Source organism: Labeo rohita, chromosome 6, assembly GCF_022985175.1.
Source record: "Labeo rohita strain BAU-BD-2019 chromosome 6, IGBB_LRoh.1.0, whole genome shotgun sequence".
Lineage (NCBI taxonomy): Eukaryota > Metazoa > Chordata > Actinopteri > Cypriniformes > Cyprinidae > Labeo > Labeo rohita.
The window spans coordinates 17,087,930-17,103,738 of record NC_066874.1 but is presented as its reverse complement, the minus strand read 5'-3'; the positions used below and the strand labels follow the sequence as shown (position 1 = coordinate 17,103,738).

The 15,809-nt window shown below is 34.3% G+C and overlaps 2 protein-coding genes across 3 annotated transcripts in view; both read right to left on the bottom strand.

Annotated features, from left to right (window-relative positions):
* Positions 1–2,707, bottom strand: part of ryk (receptor like tyrosine kinase) — a 67,978-nt gene extending 65,271 nt beyond the window's left edge. For both annotated transcript variants that reach the window (XM_051112850.1, XM_051112851.1), the window contains exon 1: positions 2,043–2,707. In XM_051112850.1, coding sequence (XP_050968807.1) covers positions 2,043–2,262 — 220 coding nt within the window. In that variant the 5' untranslated portion in view covers positions 2,263–2,707. The remainder of the gene's footprint in view (positions 1–2,042) is intronic.
* A 2,812-nt stretch (positions 2,708–5,519) lies between these two features.
* The window catches only part of sned1 (sushi, nidogen and EGF-like domains 1), a 47,535-nt gene continuing 37,245 nt past the window's right edge, over positions 5,520–15,809 (bottom strand). Inside the window, 11 exon segments of the mRNA XM_051111475.1 lie at positions 5,520–5,981; positions 6,057–6,087; positions 7,847–7,938; positions 8,038–8,125; positions 8,360–8,476; positions 8,916–9,014; positions 12,433–12,515; positions 12,605–12,737; positions 12,826–13,104; positions 13,185–13,297; positions 15,593–15,776. Coding sequence (XP_050967432.1) covers positions 6,059–6,087; positions 7,847–7,938; positions 8,038–8,125; positions 8,360–8,476; positions 8,916–9,014; positions 12,433–12,515; positions 12,605–12,737; positions 12,826–13,104; positions 13,185–13,297; positions 15,593–15,776 — 1,217 coding nt within the window. The 3' untranslated portion in view covers positions 5,520–5,981; positions 6,057–6,058.

Below are 15,809 nucleotides of genomic sequence, written 5' to 3'. Positions count from 1 at the left end.
GTTTGGTCCCATAGTCAGAAAGAGGACTATATTCTGCACAAATTTAACATTTAAGTTTAGGCAGAGCCATTAAGTCATAAACGAACACATAAACAACCATATGTTGTTAACTAACTACATAATTATATCTATAGTTTTTCATTAGGATTACAACAGTATGAGAAATATATGCAAATACACTCTCTCACATTATACTTAACCTTATAAAGCTTACTGTATCATGTAAAAATATGAGTCAAATGTATCAAATACATTCAACAGGGTCACTCCGTGTCAACTCAACCAGAGGCCTTGAAAATTAAGAATTCAACAGGAAAGTTTATTAAGAATGAGAATCTATAAGGATATTAAAATATACTGCATACTTTTACAGTTATAAGCATGCAAACTTTGAAAAAGGAGTATTTATGGCACTCAGACAAGTATGTTTTATGCAATTGTGTTGATAGATAATCACAAGATACATTTCTAGTTTCAGTATTATTTGTTTTTCAGATATTTCTCTTTAAAATTTGTTTGTTGACCACTGAAAATATATATACATACATACATACATACATACATATATATATATATATATATATATATATTATATATATATATAAATAAATACTCATGGAGCTGCATTAAGATCTCCATATATCTGGGATCGAACAATCAAGGGATACCAATAAGATACCAATAGGAACGTTTGTTAAAAACCAGAATCTTCAGGGGATATTGAGATATCTTTATTACGTCTTGAGTTTTTACCATTTTTACCATTTTTGAACTGTCACCATTAGCATATTATGAAGCAAAGATTGCTAAAGTCAACAGATTTTACTAATAGACCTACCAATCTCGAAGTAAAAATAAAATAATGATGCTACCAGTTTTCCTAATTCATTTTTTACACCCCTCTAATTTGGCTCCAAATCTCAGATGAAAATTGTCATTTTGGCCCCTATCTACAAAACAGTGGATTACTCAGTAAATATACATCCTGTGACTTTCACCACTATTTATGTTGGTCTTTCTACAGACTTTATTTTTTAACAAAATCAAGCTGGGGAAGTTTCTGAAATTTGGTTGATTTGACACGGAATGACTCAAAAGGCTTTTGAGGCAAGTTATTTGTACACCTCTCCATCAATATTGTATTATATTGCATTATATGTTTTGACCCCCAAAATGAAAACTGCAGAAATCTTCTAATAAAACTAGGCACTTAAATGTCACTATACTACTAAGACATATTATTGAGAGATACTGAGTGACAACAATGCATTTTATGTAAGTAGTCTGGTTATACTGTTATAAAAATCTCTGATTCTCATCACAAGCTTACATAATTTGATTTAGTGATTTTTGGCTACATAAAAGGTAATATCAACAGCAGAACCAAAATGTATTCCAGGGTTAAATGTGCATTGCATTTGTATTTGCTGACTGGTCTGACATAAAGCAGAAAAACTTCTAAGGAATAATCCATTGTGTGTCAACTAATTCTGACACACATCAACGATAATGAATGACTCAGATCAGCTCATACGCCTCTGCTCTGTATCTTGTGAATGTGTGATATAAACCTTACAAATCACCACAATTAACAAGCATGAAAAGCATTGGAATACAATTGGAAAACTTTCTAGCAACCAGTTTCGACCCAATGACAAACCCAATGGCCTTTAATTCTTCTTAAATAGCAGGCTGAACTATAACCTCACAAAACTACTTTCACATATGCATTTTATAACACTTCTCTGCAGATATTAGTGATTTTCTTAAGCATAAATTGAGGTTACAAGGACGCTGCAGATTGTTTGGCCTATCAAAGCTAACATATGGAGAGCTAACAAACTACAACAAAGTTTCTAGCACTTCGTAAGCATGTTTAAAACAGCTTTACTGTACTTCTGGAGACTAAACAGACACACGAGGTAGTGTTTAGTAGTTGTTAGAAGCAATTAAGTTAGTTTGACAGAGTGGCAAAAACTTTTACTTCTAAGCAAAACTTTGGATAGAGCAGGAATATAGACGGAGAAATAAAGTATACGCACCCAGGAGTTTCTTAACTTCTTCCTCGCTCATGAAGACGTTCACATTCGGCCTATTGTTATTGTTTATGCCCGGTGCATTGCTCGGGTTGGCGAGGCATCGGGCCCCTTCGAGAAGCAGGAGGAGAAAGAAACCCCCTAGCCTCCACAGTACCGTATGCGGCCAACCCTGGGACACCGACGACGCCGCGCCTCCACCGGAGCCCCGCGCTGGCAGAAACATCACAACCCACCGTCGCGTCAAAAAGTCTCTGCGATCGAACTGCACCACGGAACCTCATCCAAAGCTTGAGTTACTTCTTCCCGAGGGCGACATGCTACTAGGTTTGATGACGGCGCTCTCTGTCGACCCCTCTCTCCTCTCGGTATTGTCCCCCCTCACCCGCCGCCGCTGATGATAGCCGTCCAGCTAACTTCTGTTAGCTCGCGCTCAATCTCAGTGAACGCTCGGGAGCGAGCGGGACCAGTTGGACGTTGGTAAAGCGCTGTCTTTCTCCTGGGAGAAAGTCCTTAGCTTCTTTTTCTTAAAAGAAAAAGTCGGGGGACAAGCCACAAATACTATCCTAAACAAACCCTTAAAAGTGTCCTCCAGCTCTGTCCTTTCATGGTCTTTTCCAACCCCCCCGCAATCTCAGTTTTCATTGAAGAAAGGGGGCGGTATGGTTAAAGGAGGGGGGGGTAGTCATTTAAAGCTAGTGCGCGCACGCACGAACGTTTACGGGCGCGCTCCTGGGTTGGTGTGTGTTTAATGTAATGATAATAATACAGGCAGGTGACTCAGAACTGCAAGCTTTGGTTGAATCAGTTTAATCTCAAATGCATTTTGGTGAAATATGAAAATATGCATTACAGGAAAATGCTGTGAAAGTTAAGAAACAAGTAAGTTCAAATGTAATGTGACTCAATATTGTTTTTTTTTTTTTATTGATTGTTTTAAAAATGCAGTCATAACAAAGTACACTACCAGTCAAAAGTTTTTGAACAGTAAGATTTTTTAATGTCTTTTCTGCTTACCAAGCCTGCATTTATTTGATCCAAAGTACAGCAAAACTGTAAAAAATTGAAATATATTTACTATTTAAAATAACTGTTTTCTAATTGAATATATTTTAAAAATGTGATTTATTCCTGTGATAAATCCTGTAATTTATTCCTGATATCATTCACACATGATCCTTCAGAAATCATTCTAATATTCTGAGATGGTGCTCAAAAAATGTTTTAATTATTATTATGTTGAAACAGTTAAGCTGTTAAACTGCTTTGCAGTGATTTGTATTGTAAAAAAAAAAAAAAAAAAAAACAGTGTTATACAAATGTGACCCTGGACCACAAAGCCAGTCATAAGGGTCAATTTTTTGAAATTGAGATTAATACATCATCTGAAAGCTGAATAAATAACCTTCCATTGATGTATTGTTCGTTAGGATAGGACAATACTTTTGCCGAGATACAACTATTTGAATATCTGGAATCTGAGGGTGCAAAAAAAAATCTAAATATTGAGAAAATCACCTTTAAAGTTGTCAAAATGAAGTTCTTAACAATGCATATTACTAATCAAAAATTACAATTTTATATATTTACAGTAGGAAATTTACAAAATATCTTTACTTAATTTCCTAATGATTTTTGTCATAAAATAAAAATCAATAATTTTGACCCATACAATGTGTTTTTGGCTATTGCTACAAATATACCCCAGCGACTTAAGACTGGTTTTGTGGTCCAGGGTCACAAATGAACTTTAACCGAATTGAACTGAATTAAATTTTTTTCAGGTTTCTTTGATGAATAGAAAGTTCAGAAGAACAGCATTTATCTAAAATAAATATCTTTTGTAGCATTAATGTCTTTATCATCACTTTTGATCAATTTAAAGCATCCTCGCTAAATAAAAGTATCACTTTCTATAATTTATTATTATTATTAATTACTATTTTAGATCAATTCTGATCTTTGAATCTTTCTATCCATCAAAAATCCTTAAAAAAATGTAGTTCACTGTTTTAAATATTGATGATGATAGTAATAATAATAACGATGATTATAATAATAATAATAATAATAATAATAATAATAAATGTTTCTTGAACAGCAAATCGGCATATTAGAATGATTTCTAAAGGATCATGTGACACTGAAGACTGGAGTAATGATGCTGAAAATGTACCTTTGATCAGAGTAATAAATTACATTTTAAAATATATTCAAATGGAAAGCAGTTATTTTAAAACAGTAAAAAAAATATATATATTTCACAGAATTACTCCTTTTGCTGTATTTTGGATCAAAAAAATACAAGTTTAGTGAGAACAAGAGAATTCTTTAAAAACATTAAAAATCTTACTGTTCAAAAACTTTTGACTGGTTGTGTATGTCATAAAGGCTATATTAAAACAGCACAGTATTAAATACTTAAATAGCAACAATAGTTTAATATACTATTTTTTACATACAGTAAGGGATCTGTGACATAATATAAAAATAATAAACATAATATATCTGAAATTAATAATAATATCACATACAAAAACTTTATTAAGGTTGAATTTATTTTTCTATATTTCTCTAATGATAGCACTAAGAATAATTATTTATCTTTAATTATTTATTATAATTATTTACATCCACTTTGATGTATGTACAAGAACCTTTGCATCAGTTTGTTTCCTTAAATTGCAAATAGTTGATTGTAATATGCAAAGAATCATAAAGCTTATTATAAACTTTATCCCATTTATTTATTTTCTATATTTGTACAGCTTGTCTTTTGAACTGAGCTGGTCTCTGGTTTCTCCACTTCACACTAATGCAATTTTTATACAACATGATAGTATTATTATGTATATTTATATATGTATAGACATATTGCTATTTGCACTATAAGAAAAGGGTACAAAACCTGTCACTTGGGGAGTAAAAATAAATACACACTAGTATCTAAACAAAACCGCCCTAGTGACAGCTTTTGTACTTTTTCTTCTGAGAGTGTGGTTTGATGCTAACCACATTTTATTGTCTTAGTAGTTGTACTTTGCACAGTGACAGTAAAGATGAATCCAATCTAATCTAATGGCATAAATGCACTAACTGCAGGCCAATTCTTGGTGTAAGTGCTTTCTTAAAAGACACAATGAAGGTAGAGTAGGAATTTGATATCTGCAACCATCTACTTCCTGTGTCACCACATACCTGAAATTACCTGAAACTTGAAGTTTAGTGAGCAAGATCCATAACTACATATTTCACATAGCCAGACAGACAGTCTCAGGAAATTTTACCTTAGGAAGGAAGATCCTTAGCATTTTATTTTACAACATAGCGACACCTTGTGGTAATTCAGGGTCTAGCATAGCCTCATTGGTTATTTATCCTAAAACTCAAAACATGTTTCATATTACCCCCTCCCATCCGAAAAAGTGAAGAGACCATAAAGTTTTAACATTTTTATTATTAAAATATTCAACTACAAAAACAGACTATAAACACTATTTACATGATAGCTAGCAGACAGTTTTCCTTTACACAAACAGAAACAATGGTATGATGTTTTTTTTTTCCAGTATTTTGTGAGATCTTGCTGTAGGAGAGAACCAGGTTTGAATGAATGGTTGAATGAAAATACTTGTAGGTTTTTGAGACTGAACAGGCAATAATTCGAAAAATTCCCTGAGGGACTTGACGGTCACTACATGTCAATATCTCATAATATTTACATTTGAGGTATGCTATTTATTGCAGATAACTCCTAAATCATATGGTCAAGGTCATCTACAGATCTGGAGCTGTAAAGGAACAAATATACGTCCATAGGACAATGTAGCCAATAAAAGGTGACCAGTGATGCAAAAAAGGGTCAACAATGACGGTAATGCATCCTCATTTGAACTAAGACTGAGAGAAGCAGTTACTCCCCAAAGTCGTCATTGGTTCAGCCTCCTAAAATAGAAAAAACTAATTCAGTATGTGACAATATTATTTTGTTCATTTCTATTAGATATAAATTATACTCACCACTACTGTTGTTGTTTTTGAGTTCTTCTGTCTGATGAGAGAGAAGGAAAAATAGTTTAATTAACATACGCTGCATTAATACAGCAATTTATCAGCTTCATGCCATGATTTAAAGCTCACCCGAAGACGACAATTCTGTCAATAATTACTAACCTTCATGTCGTTCCAAACCCGTAAGACCTTCATTCATCTTCGGAACACAAATAAATATAATTTTGATGAAATCTGAAAACTTTCTGACGTTTTTTTATTGAATAAAGTCGTTATTTTATTTTCTTCACCCACAAAAAGTATTTTCGTAGCTTTAATTACAGTTGAACCACTGATGTCACATGGACTATTGTAACAATGTAGGGCCATATGAAATCTGTTTTATTTTTTCCAAATTCCGTTTGAATTTTTCTCAAATCCTTTTTAATGGTTAAATTAAATTTTATTAATCAAAGAGCATGTCTAATTAATTAAAATCATAAAACTTACACAATTTCACATCAGTTTAATAAAGGACATGTTTAGGGTCCTATGAAATGTTTTATTTTTTCTCACCATATGTTTTATTTTAATCAAATTCTGTGTTTTAGCATGTGTAATTATTTGAATGCATTCTTAATTTATTCTTAAAATAGTCTTATGAAAGGTTTTTTTACCCTCAGAAATTCTGTGTTGTGTATTTAAAATGTTCTGGTTATCAAATGAAGGCATAAAACATTAATTTCATTTATGTTTTAATTATTGACAATTAAAGGGGTCAGCGGATGCTAAGTTCACTTTTACATGTTGTTTGAACATTAATGTGTGTTGGCAGTGTATGTACAAATCTACCCTATAATGATAAAAATGCATGCAGTGGTTTTTAATTAATCTGTAAAAATAATCCCTTTTTCAAATCGAGCCATTCTCAAATTCCTGTCATTGTGGCGTCACACCGACAGAGGCCGCTCCCACAATAGTTGATTGACATGAGCGTCTTACCTCAGATCAGCTGTAACAGTCCAACCTCTTTGTTTTGATGCCGGAGCAGGGATGTAAATTAGGCAAGAATATCTCAGATTGAGTGATTGCGGTCTTGCGTTGCTGGATGTAATAATGAACATAGTGGTCGTCATTTACTCCCGACATCTGAGCCGCTGAAGATGCAGTAGATTACGTTTGTTTGTGAAGGGAATGCGCCTCCCGATCTACATATATCCGTCTATGTTCACGGGAATCATTCTTGATCCAGCTTCACTTGCAGCAGAAGTGATTTTAAGGTTTTTTTTTATTAATCTTTGCGATCCTCTTTCATAATAATGGAAATAATAGCGGCTAAATGCAGCTAAAGTAAACAGGCTTGTCTCTCCACAGAGAAAAGAGAGGGGCGGGGCGAGCAGAGCTCATGTGCATTTAAAGCAACCTTGACCAGAATGAGATGATTTTTGCAGAGCTGATTTTGGCAAGGTAAAAAGGGTGTTGTTTTACACAACCATTGAGAATTTTTAACCAAAGTATATTAGAGACTTTTCATTAAGACCCTAAAGAATCATATCAATTTGTGGAAATCATAGGGCCCTAACAATGTCCTTAATACCTTTCTTTGCCTTGAACGTGGTAATTGTGTTGCTGTTTATGCAGGGTCAGAAAGCTCCTAAATTTCATAAAAAATATCTTAATTTGTGTTTCGAAGATGAACGAAAGTCAAGGTTTTTGGGTGAACTATCCCTTTAACAAAGTCACTTTCCACCCCATGTTTACATCCACTGTACAGAGGCACCAGGAAGAACAGTTTACAATGGTTTATATGTTATACGTACTTGGAGTCTTAGGCAGTACTTTCTTAGGCAGCAAAGGCTCACAGATCTCTCTAAAACAAACATCCTGCTGAACTTTATATGTCCTTTTGTACCTGAGGGTGAAAACATTTGCTCAGTTAAAACAGATACGACTATTGAATCAGACTGGACCAAAACAGGACAATAGACATATCCAGACAGCAGACACTTACAAATAATGGCAGACACCATCCTCCCACACAGGGACACTCTTTGTTTCGGAGTAAAGGCGAGTACATGGGTGAGGTACTCGCTGACAATCTGTATACAAACAGGGCAGAGAAAGAACATATACAAAAGATGGTGTTGACTAAAGATGATATTATTTTTCATTTTGTTAAACTGATGCTTTTCAAATTACTTTGAAGAAACGTTTTTCTTTTACTTTCCCACCAACTAGACACTGGAATCTGTATTTCACCAATTTGGCATTTATTAGGGATTCACTGGTGTGTGTTTGCATGCTTGTGAATGAACAGATGTGGTTATACTGACATAGCTCACACCGTCTGCCCTTGAAAGCAGCGGCACAGTTGCAGCTGAACGACTCGTTGGTCTGCGCACATGTTCCACCATTCTGGCAGGGCTGAGTTCTGCAGTCTTGGGATGACTCTGAAATTTATTGAAATGTTTTTGGATACAAACACATAAACACAATACTTTGCTACATGAAGAGTTTAAACATTGGCGAGCTTGAAGCTTTTTCATGTTTGGATTTATTTAGCTGCTCTTTTAAATACACAATCACATACATAAATATGCATTTTTTTAAACAGCTATAAGTCACTTTTTGGAGGGCTGAACCATAATAGATTGCTGATAGATGTGGTTTGTTTATGGTGACTGTCATGCTGTAGATTTTTCAGAATACATGCAGTGGTATTCTGCCACAGTCTCTCTCTCAGCTGGGACCAATTAGAGAGTTTAAATACCACCAACTGTTAAAACATTGTCCTGTTTTAAGAACCATGAACCCCCTGTCTAAAGTTAATCAACAGTTTTCACTTGTCTAATAATAATCTTTATAAGGTTTTATTGCAAAATCACCTACCGGATTTACTCTTCGTCGCTTCTTCAGGAATTTCCAGAGCTAGACTTATCTTATTGGTGGTTTCTTCCATCTTTTCTAATTTGACTGGAGGTTCAGGCTCTGTTTAAAAAGATACAATGGCAGAAATTGAAAAATCAGGTTAAATAAAACTGGGGTTTTCAAATTGTTTATGCAAGGGACCACTTCCAAAAATATCAAGGCAGTTATATACAGTATTTTCATATATATTTACCTAAAATGTTAACCACAAAACTTAATTTTTCTCAAAATTAATTAATTGGCTTTTATTTTGAAGTACACTGCAGGCTACTAAAACCACATCAAATTACTAAAATATTATCTGAAAAATAATTACTTTGGAAAGTTAACAGTGTATCTTTTTCTACCCATTATTAGATCACTACAGATATAACCTGAAGAGTAACATTTAATTTATTTTTAACATTTTTATTTAGTGCTTTCATAATAAATATCATTCCAAAGCAAATTTCCAGAATATATTGAATTACGATTCCAAGCTTAAAGCAAGAACGGTAATGAGATCTTAGTAGAAAGACAAAACACAAACTGTTTCTGAAGGTATGTACACCATAAGGATGGGGTTTAAACATTTGGGATTTCATTTTTTTCCCCATAAACCTATACGCACATTCACAGTAACATTAAAAAATATATATAAAAATCACAATTAACCTCAATGATCTGATTGACTGTCTTTAGGAAAATGAAAGTAATAACAGCAAATGTGGTAAATGTGAAAAATGTTACTGTATTTATTATTAGTATTTATTATTATACAGTAGTACTGTATTTATTATTAGTAACTGTAATTATTATTACAGTTAAAATGTTAACTTTGACAACCCTAAAAAAAAAATTCTAAAAAAGTTTCCAACATTGAAAACAACGATGGCATTTTAGTGCCACATTATAAATAAATAAATAAATAAATAAAAATCTAAGATTACAAGATTGAGGTCGAAATATTTTAAGAATAAATTCTAAATATTTCGACAATAAAGTCAAAATTGTGTAAATAAAATCAAAATGTTTCCGGAATAAAGTCAAAATTACGTGAATAAACTCAAAGTGTTTTGAGAATAAAGTCAAAATCTTTTAAGAATAAAGTCAAAATCACAAGAATTAATTTGTAGCAATTATGAGATTAAATTTATAATATTTTTCAGACTATATTCTAGCCTATTGCGCATGCAAATGGTCCCGATTGGGAGCACCGGGAGAAATTCCAAAGACTCAAAACTGTCAGTTTTACAGCAAAATACAAACAATATGTCTATTACAATAATATGTTTTTCACGCTCTTTAATGTGACGTGACCTAAAAGTTTAAGCGTCATTTTTCCGATTACAATGAGACATTCAGTTCATTAAATTAGGCTCTACTGTTTTTTTTTTTCTCATTTCTTCTCATGTTCCTTCACGTTTATATCATGCTATAAACTTCAAATAAAGAGGAAAAACACGTTGTATTTCATGATTCATTCAGAATATAAAAGCTGAGCTATGTTATATTAAAACAAAGCATAAAATGACTGCGATTACTGGGTGGCTGGCACGCTACAAATAATAAATGGAAGAGGTTAAATATTATTTCCAATCATTTACTGCATTATATTGTGAATAAAACAGCTTGTGAATAGTCATTTATATACCTCAGAAAAGACAAAAATATAACTTACGTTAACGAGTTTGAGTCCACTTTAACCTTTAGAATGTTTTATTGTTGTTTTTAATTAAAATGTAAGAAATGAAAGTTTGGGCGCTACAGACATTTTTACGGAGTAGGTGGTGGAATTTTCACGAAGAAAACTGTATACTTTAATTAAACGAATGTCTCATTGTAATCAAAAAGACGACTGATTCACATGAATACAGCGATCTGTCCCGCCACATTAAAGAGCGTGAAAAACACAATACTGTAAGACACATTGTTTGTATTTTGCTATAAAACTGACTTTGAAATTGAAAACTGACTTTGAAAACTGATTTTGAAAGCTGAGACTTTGTTTTACATTAAAAGTACCAAAAGCACAAAGCTTATTGCTATTATTGGGTGGCTGGTGCACTACAAATAGGCCTAATGCAATCGAAGACGTGAAATATTATTTCCAAGCATACACTCCCTGCGAGTATAACACATGGTATGACTTCTACTACTAATTCCACATATATTCAAATAAATTCCGGTGGCCTGGCAACTTCTCCCGGTGCTCCCAATCCTGGTGATTTGCATGCACAGGCTATACTCTCAAAATACTATAACTTTAATTGCTACGATTTAATTCTCAGAATTTAAACTTTATTCTCGAAACATTTCCACTTAATTCTCGAAACATTTCGACATTATTCTCAAAATATTTCGACTTTATTCATGTAATTTTAACTTTATTCTTGAAATATTTCAACTATCTTCTCAAAATATTATGACTTTATTCTCGTAATTTTAGACTTTTTTAACATGGCACTAAAACATTGTTGTAGAAAACCTCTTGAATTAAACACACATTTATTTTTTAGACGATTCCTCTAAAATTATTTAAAACAACGTAAAGGGATAGTTCACCCAAAAATGAAAATTACCCCATGATTTACTCACCCTCAAGCCATCCTAGGTGTATATGACGAATATAATCAGAGTTATATTAAAAATGTCCTGGCTCTTCCAAACTTTATAATGACAGTGAATGGGTGTTGAGATTTTGAAGTACAATAAAGTGCATCCATCCATCATAAAGTATACTCCGCACTGCTCCAAGTGGTTAATAAAGCAAACTGACACATTTGTGTAAGAAAAATATCTATATTCAAAACCATATAAACCATAATCTCCAGCATCTGTTAACTGTCGTACATGTGTTCACAAGAGAGTGGCATTCCAGCAGATGACAGTAGCTTAAGATTCGGTGAGAAATGATGAGTGCAGAAGCGCGGAGAGGAGAGGAGAGCAAACAAACAAAACAAAAGACCGGTCACAAATAAGAAGTACAAAATAAGGATTTGTAAAGAAAAATGTCAGAGGATTTCGATATAAGCCAAGAGGAGGCTGGTTTACTTTTGCTGTAAACAAAACTTGGTAAACTAGCATACTTCTCAACTTCTCAATAAACTAGCATATTCTCACTAGAGCTTACGCTATGCCTAGTTCCTACATCATCTGCTGGAATGCCACTCTCTCGTGAACTTGCGTACATCAGTTTGCCTCAGAAGGCCTTTATTAACCCCCCGGAAGGTGTGGAGTACTTTTTATGATGGATGGATGCCCTTAATTGGACTTCAAATTCTCAACAGCCATTCACTGCCATTATAAAGTTCGAAAAAGCCAGGACATTTTTCTCCTTAAATATAACTATTCATCTGAAAGAAGAAAGTCATATACACCTGGGATGGCTTGAGGGTGAGTAAATCATATGGTAGTTTTTATTTTTAGGTGAACTATTCCTTTAAAATTCAGTTTAAAAATATAACTCATTACCATTATATATGAAATAATTACTGACTTGTGCGGTGTCTGATGGTTTTCTGTGGAAGGTTGGTAAATTTAGCTGTAATTCTCCCTCTTCCGTCAATAAGCTCTGTATATCTGAAAGAGAAAACAAACACACAAAACTCATTATTGTACAAATGGCTTCCTAGCATTGCGTCTAGAATTGCATCTGTACAGTACTATACCTTTGTGGCTCTTCAAGGAGTTCTGTGTGGTCATCTGTGCCTCCATCTTGAACTTGTGTCAAGGTCTGTCCTATCTGGCTGTCCGGTCCTCCCTTAGGTCTGTCACCTCGGCTTTGGCCTTTTGAAACTGGTACTGTGCAATACAAGATAGCCAGATGGTTCACCATGACAAAGACATCTTAACAATCAGCATACAAGCAGTGATCTTATCAGCGACTCACGTGTGGTGAAGGCTAGGTGTTGAGGGACGCTCTGAATGTTGTCCTGGCCCGTTTTGCGCACAGCAGTGAGGGCAAGTCGGTAATGTTGTCCTGGAGCGAGGTCTCGTAGTGTATATGTCCCTAAACTACCATCAGGTAGATAGCGGCTACGAGTGCTCAGGCCTCGAGTAATATTGACCACAAAACCATCTGGAAGGCTTCGAGGATGATGGTCCCATGTGATTCGAGCAGAGGTGGTGGTGATGTGGGAGAGTGAAAGGTTCTGAGGTGGAAGCGGCCCTGATGGAGAGAAGAGTATAATGTGCTGTTACTTTCTACAAAGGTGCATGTGTTTGTAACAGAGCTGAAGAGATACTCACTGGTCCAAAAGTGTAGTGGCCCAGAAGATTTGCTAGTCGATGGCAGGTCTTCAGGGCGCAAACCACTCTGTGTGACTACGTCTACTGTGTACATCTGACCTGGGAGCAATGTGCTGTGGGTTACACACAACTAATCAGTACAATATGTGTTTTTCATGTTCATATTTTAAATCTTTATGTGATCTCAGAATATTGTATCAAATGTAGTGATGCACCAAAATGTCAACAACTACGGCAACAACAAATTAGTTTTAGGGCAGACAAATTTTAGCTGTCAGTTTATTTCATAGACACACGACAAGTGTATAAACTACAACAGGTAAACATGTCAGCAGGGTGTACACACTTTATGAAAATGATGTTAGAGTAGCAATATGGAAAATTTCTTCGGCTGAAATATCAAGAGGCAGCTTGTTGCAAAAGAAATTTACTATGATTGGTTTAATAGACCAGGAATGAAAATAAGTCTGTGAGGGACTGAAGTGTCATTGCAAAGACTGTCTGTTCATCACAGTCTCATTTTTGATCCACGTTAAACTCAATATGATATTTAACCTAAGGTCTTAAAGACAGCACCCTGAATAGCATAAAGATTTAAATTACCCAAATTTAATTATGTAAAACTTTATTTATTTAAATAGCTAAATGAAAACTTTAATATTGGTCATGGTTAAAAAAAAAGAAAGAAAAAGAAAACAAACAATCATGTTTATAACTAATCAATTTCAAAACTGCATTATAATTATAACCTGTCATTTAGGGTTATGTCCCTAAAAAAGAGAACAACAAAAATATTTCTCTTAAGTATTTCTCTTATTTGTTAATTATTTGTAATTAGGCTAATAAGAAATTTAATTTTGTGGCAAACTGTTCCATTAAAGCTCTACTTTTTTTTTTTATTACTTTGAGCACATTGGTACATAATGTTACAGTATATTAAATGTTAATAATATGCCTATTAATAATAATATTGTAAGGGAATTATTATTAAGTTTTGTCTAGTTAAGTTCAACCAAAACCAAGTTCTGTCATAATGTGGCTACTCACATGTCATGAACACAAACCAGCATGACTTTCTTCCGTGAAACACAAAAGGTGAATTTTTAAAGAGTATATGTAAATCATATTGAGCAGTGCAGTTCTTTACTATTAAGCTATTAAAGTCAACATACTTGCAAATACACAGGCAAGCATGAGATGTTATTGTGGCCATCTAGTGGCTAATACGTATATTACAGGCAAGCGTTCTAACTACAAAGCAGAAGATTGTCAACCATTGTGCAAATTGTTGTTTTATGATGTGTTGATAGCCACTTTTCACATGCTGCCTTCAAGTGCACTTTCAGAAACTTCTACTTCTAGGTCCAGAGATTCATTATTATATTATGACACGTTATTTGGCTGTACAGTAAGGGGGGAAAAATACGGTTATTCATGTGCTCAGAACTTGTAAATGATATTTCTGACTGCACTTGAAGGCTGCAGCAGACTAGATTTACAGGATCATTCTCTTAAAGGGATAGTTCACCCAAAAATAAAAATTCTGTCATTAATTACTCACCCTCATGTTGTTCCAAACCCGTAAGACCTTCGTTCATCTTCAGAACACAAATTAAGATATTATTGATGAAATCCAATAGCTTTCTGACCATGCATAGAAAGCAATGTAACTACCACGTTCAAGGTCCGGTAAGGTATTAAAGGAGAAGTCCACTTTGAAAACAAAGATTCACATATAATGCGTTTGGCATTAAAAAGTATATAAAGTGTATTTTTCGTTTCGCTAGATAAGACACTTCTTCCTCGGCTGGGATTGTTTACAGCCACATTTGGGATTGTTTGAAGCCGCATTTAAACTGCATTTTGGAAGTTCAAAATCGGGGCACCATACCAGTCCATTATATGAAGAAAAATGCTGAAATGTTTTCCTCAGAAACCATAATTTCTTCACGACTGAAGAAAGAAAGACATGAACATCTTGGATGACAAGGGGGTGAGTAAATTATTTGTAAATTGTTGTTCTGGAAGTGGACTTCTCCTTTAAGGACATTGTTAAAATACTCCATGTGACTCCATGTTCAACCTTAATTTCATGAAGCAATGAGAACTTTTTGTGTAAAAAGAAAACAAAAATAACAACATTATATAACAACTTTAAGTCTTTGATGCATGTTCACAAGAGTACCTTTTCGTTGCTGTCTATGCAGGGTCAGAAAGCACTCAGATTTCATCAAAAATATCTTACTTTGTATTCTGAAGCTGAACGAAGGTCTTAAGCCTTTGGAACAACATGAGGGTGAGTAATTGATGACAGAATTTTCATATTTGTGTTAAGACTATGCAATCTGCAGAATTTTGTTTTATTTTTCTGCATGCATGTGCTGATCTTGTTCTGTGTCATGACTGACCTGAAGGTGTACTCTGTGACGCTGCTATTGAGCACGGCTGTGCGAGCTCCGCTACCATCTGCAGGCACCAGGGACACCCGAACCTGACTGATCGCAGCATGGCGGCCAACATGCACCAGCCACCGCAGCCATACTTGCGAGGATGACACATTCATGACCTCCAGCTGTTCCACCTTACGTGGCCCTGAGACAGAAAAGGAGAAGATGAGTATGAGTA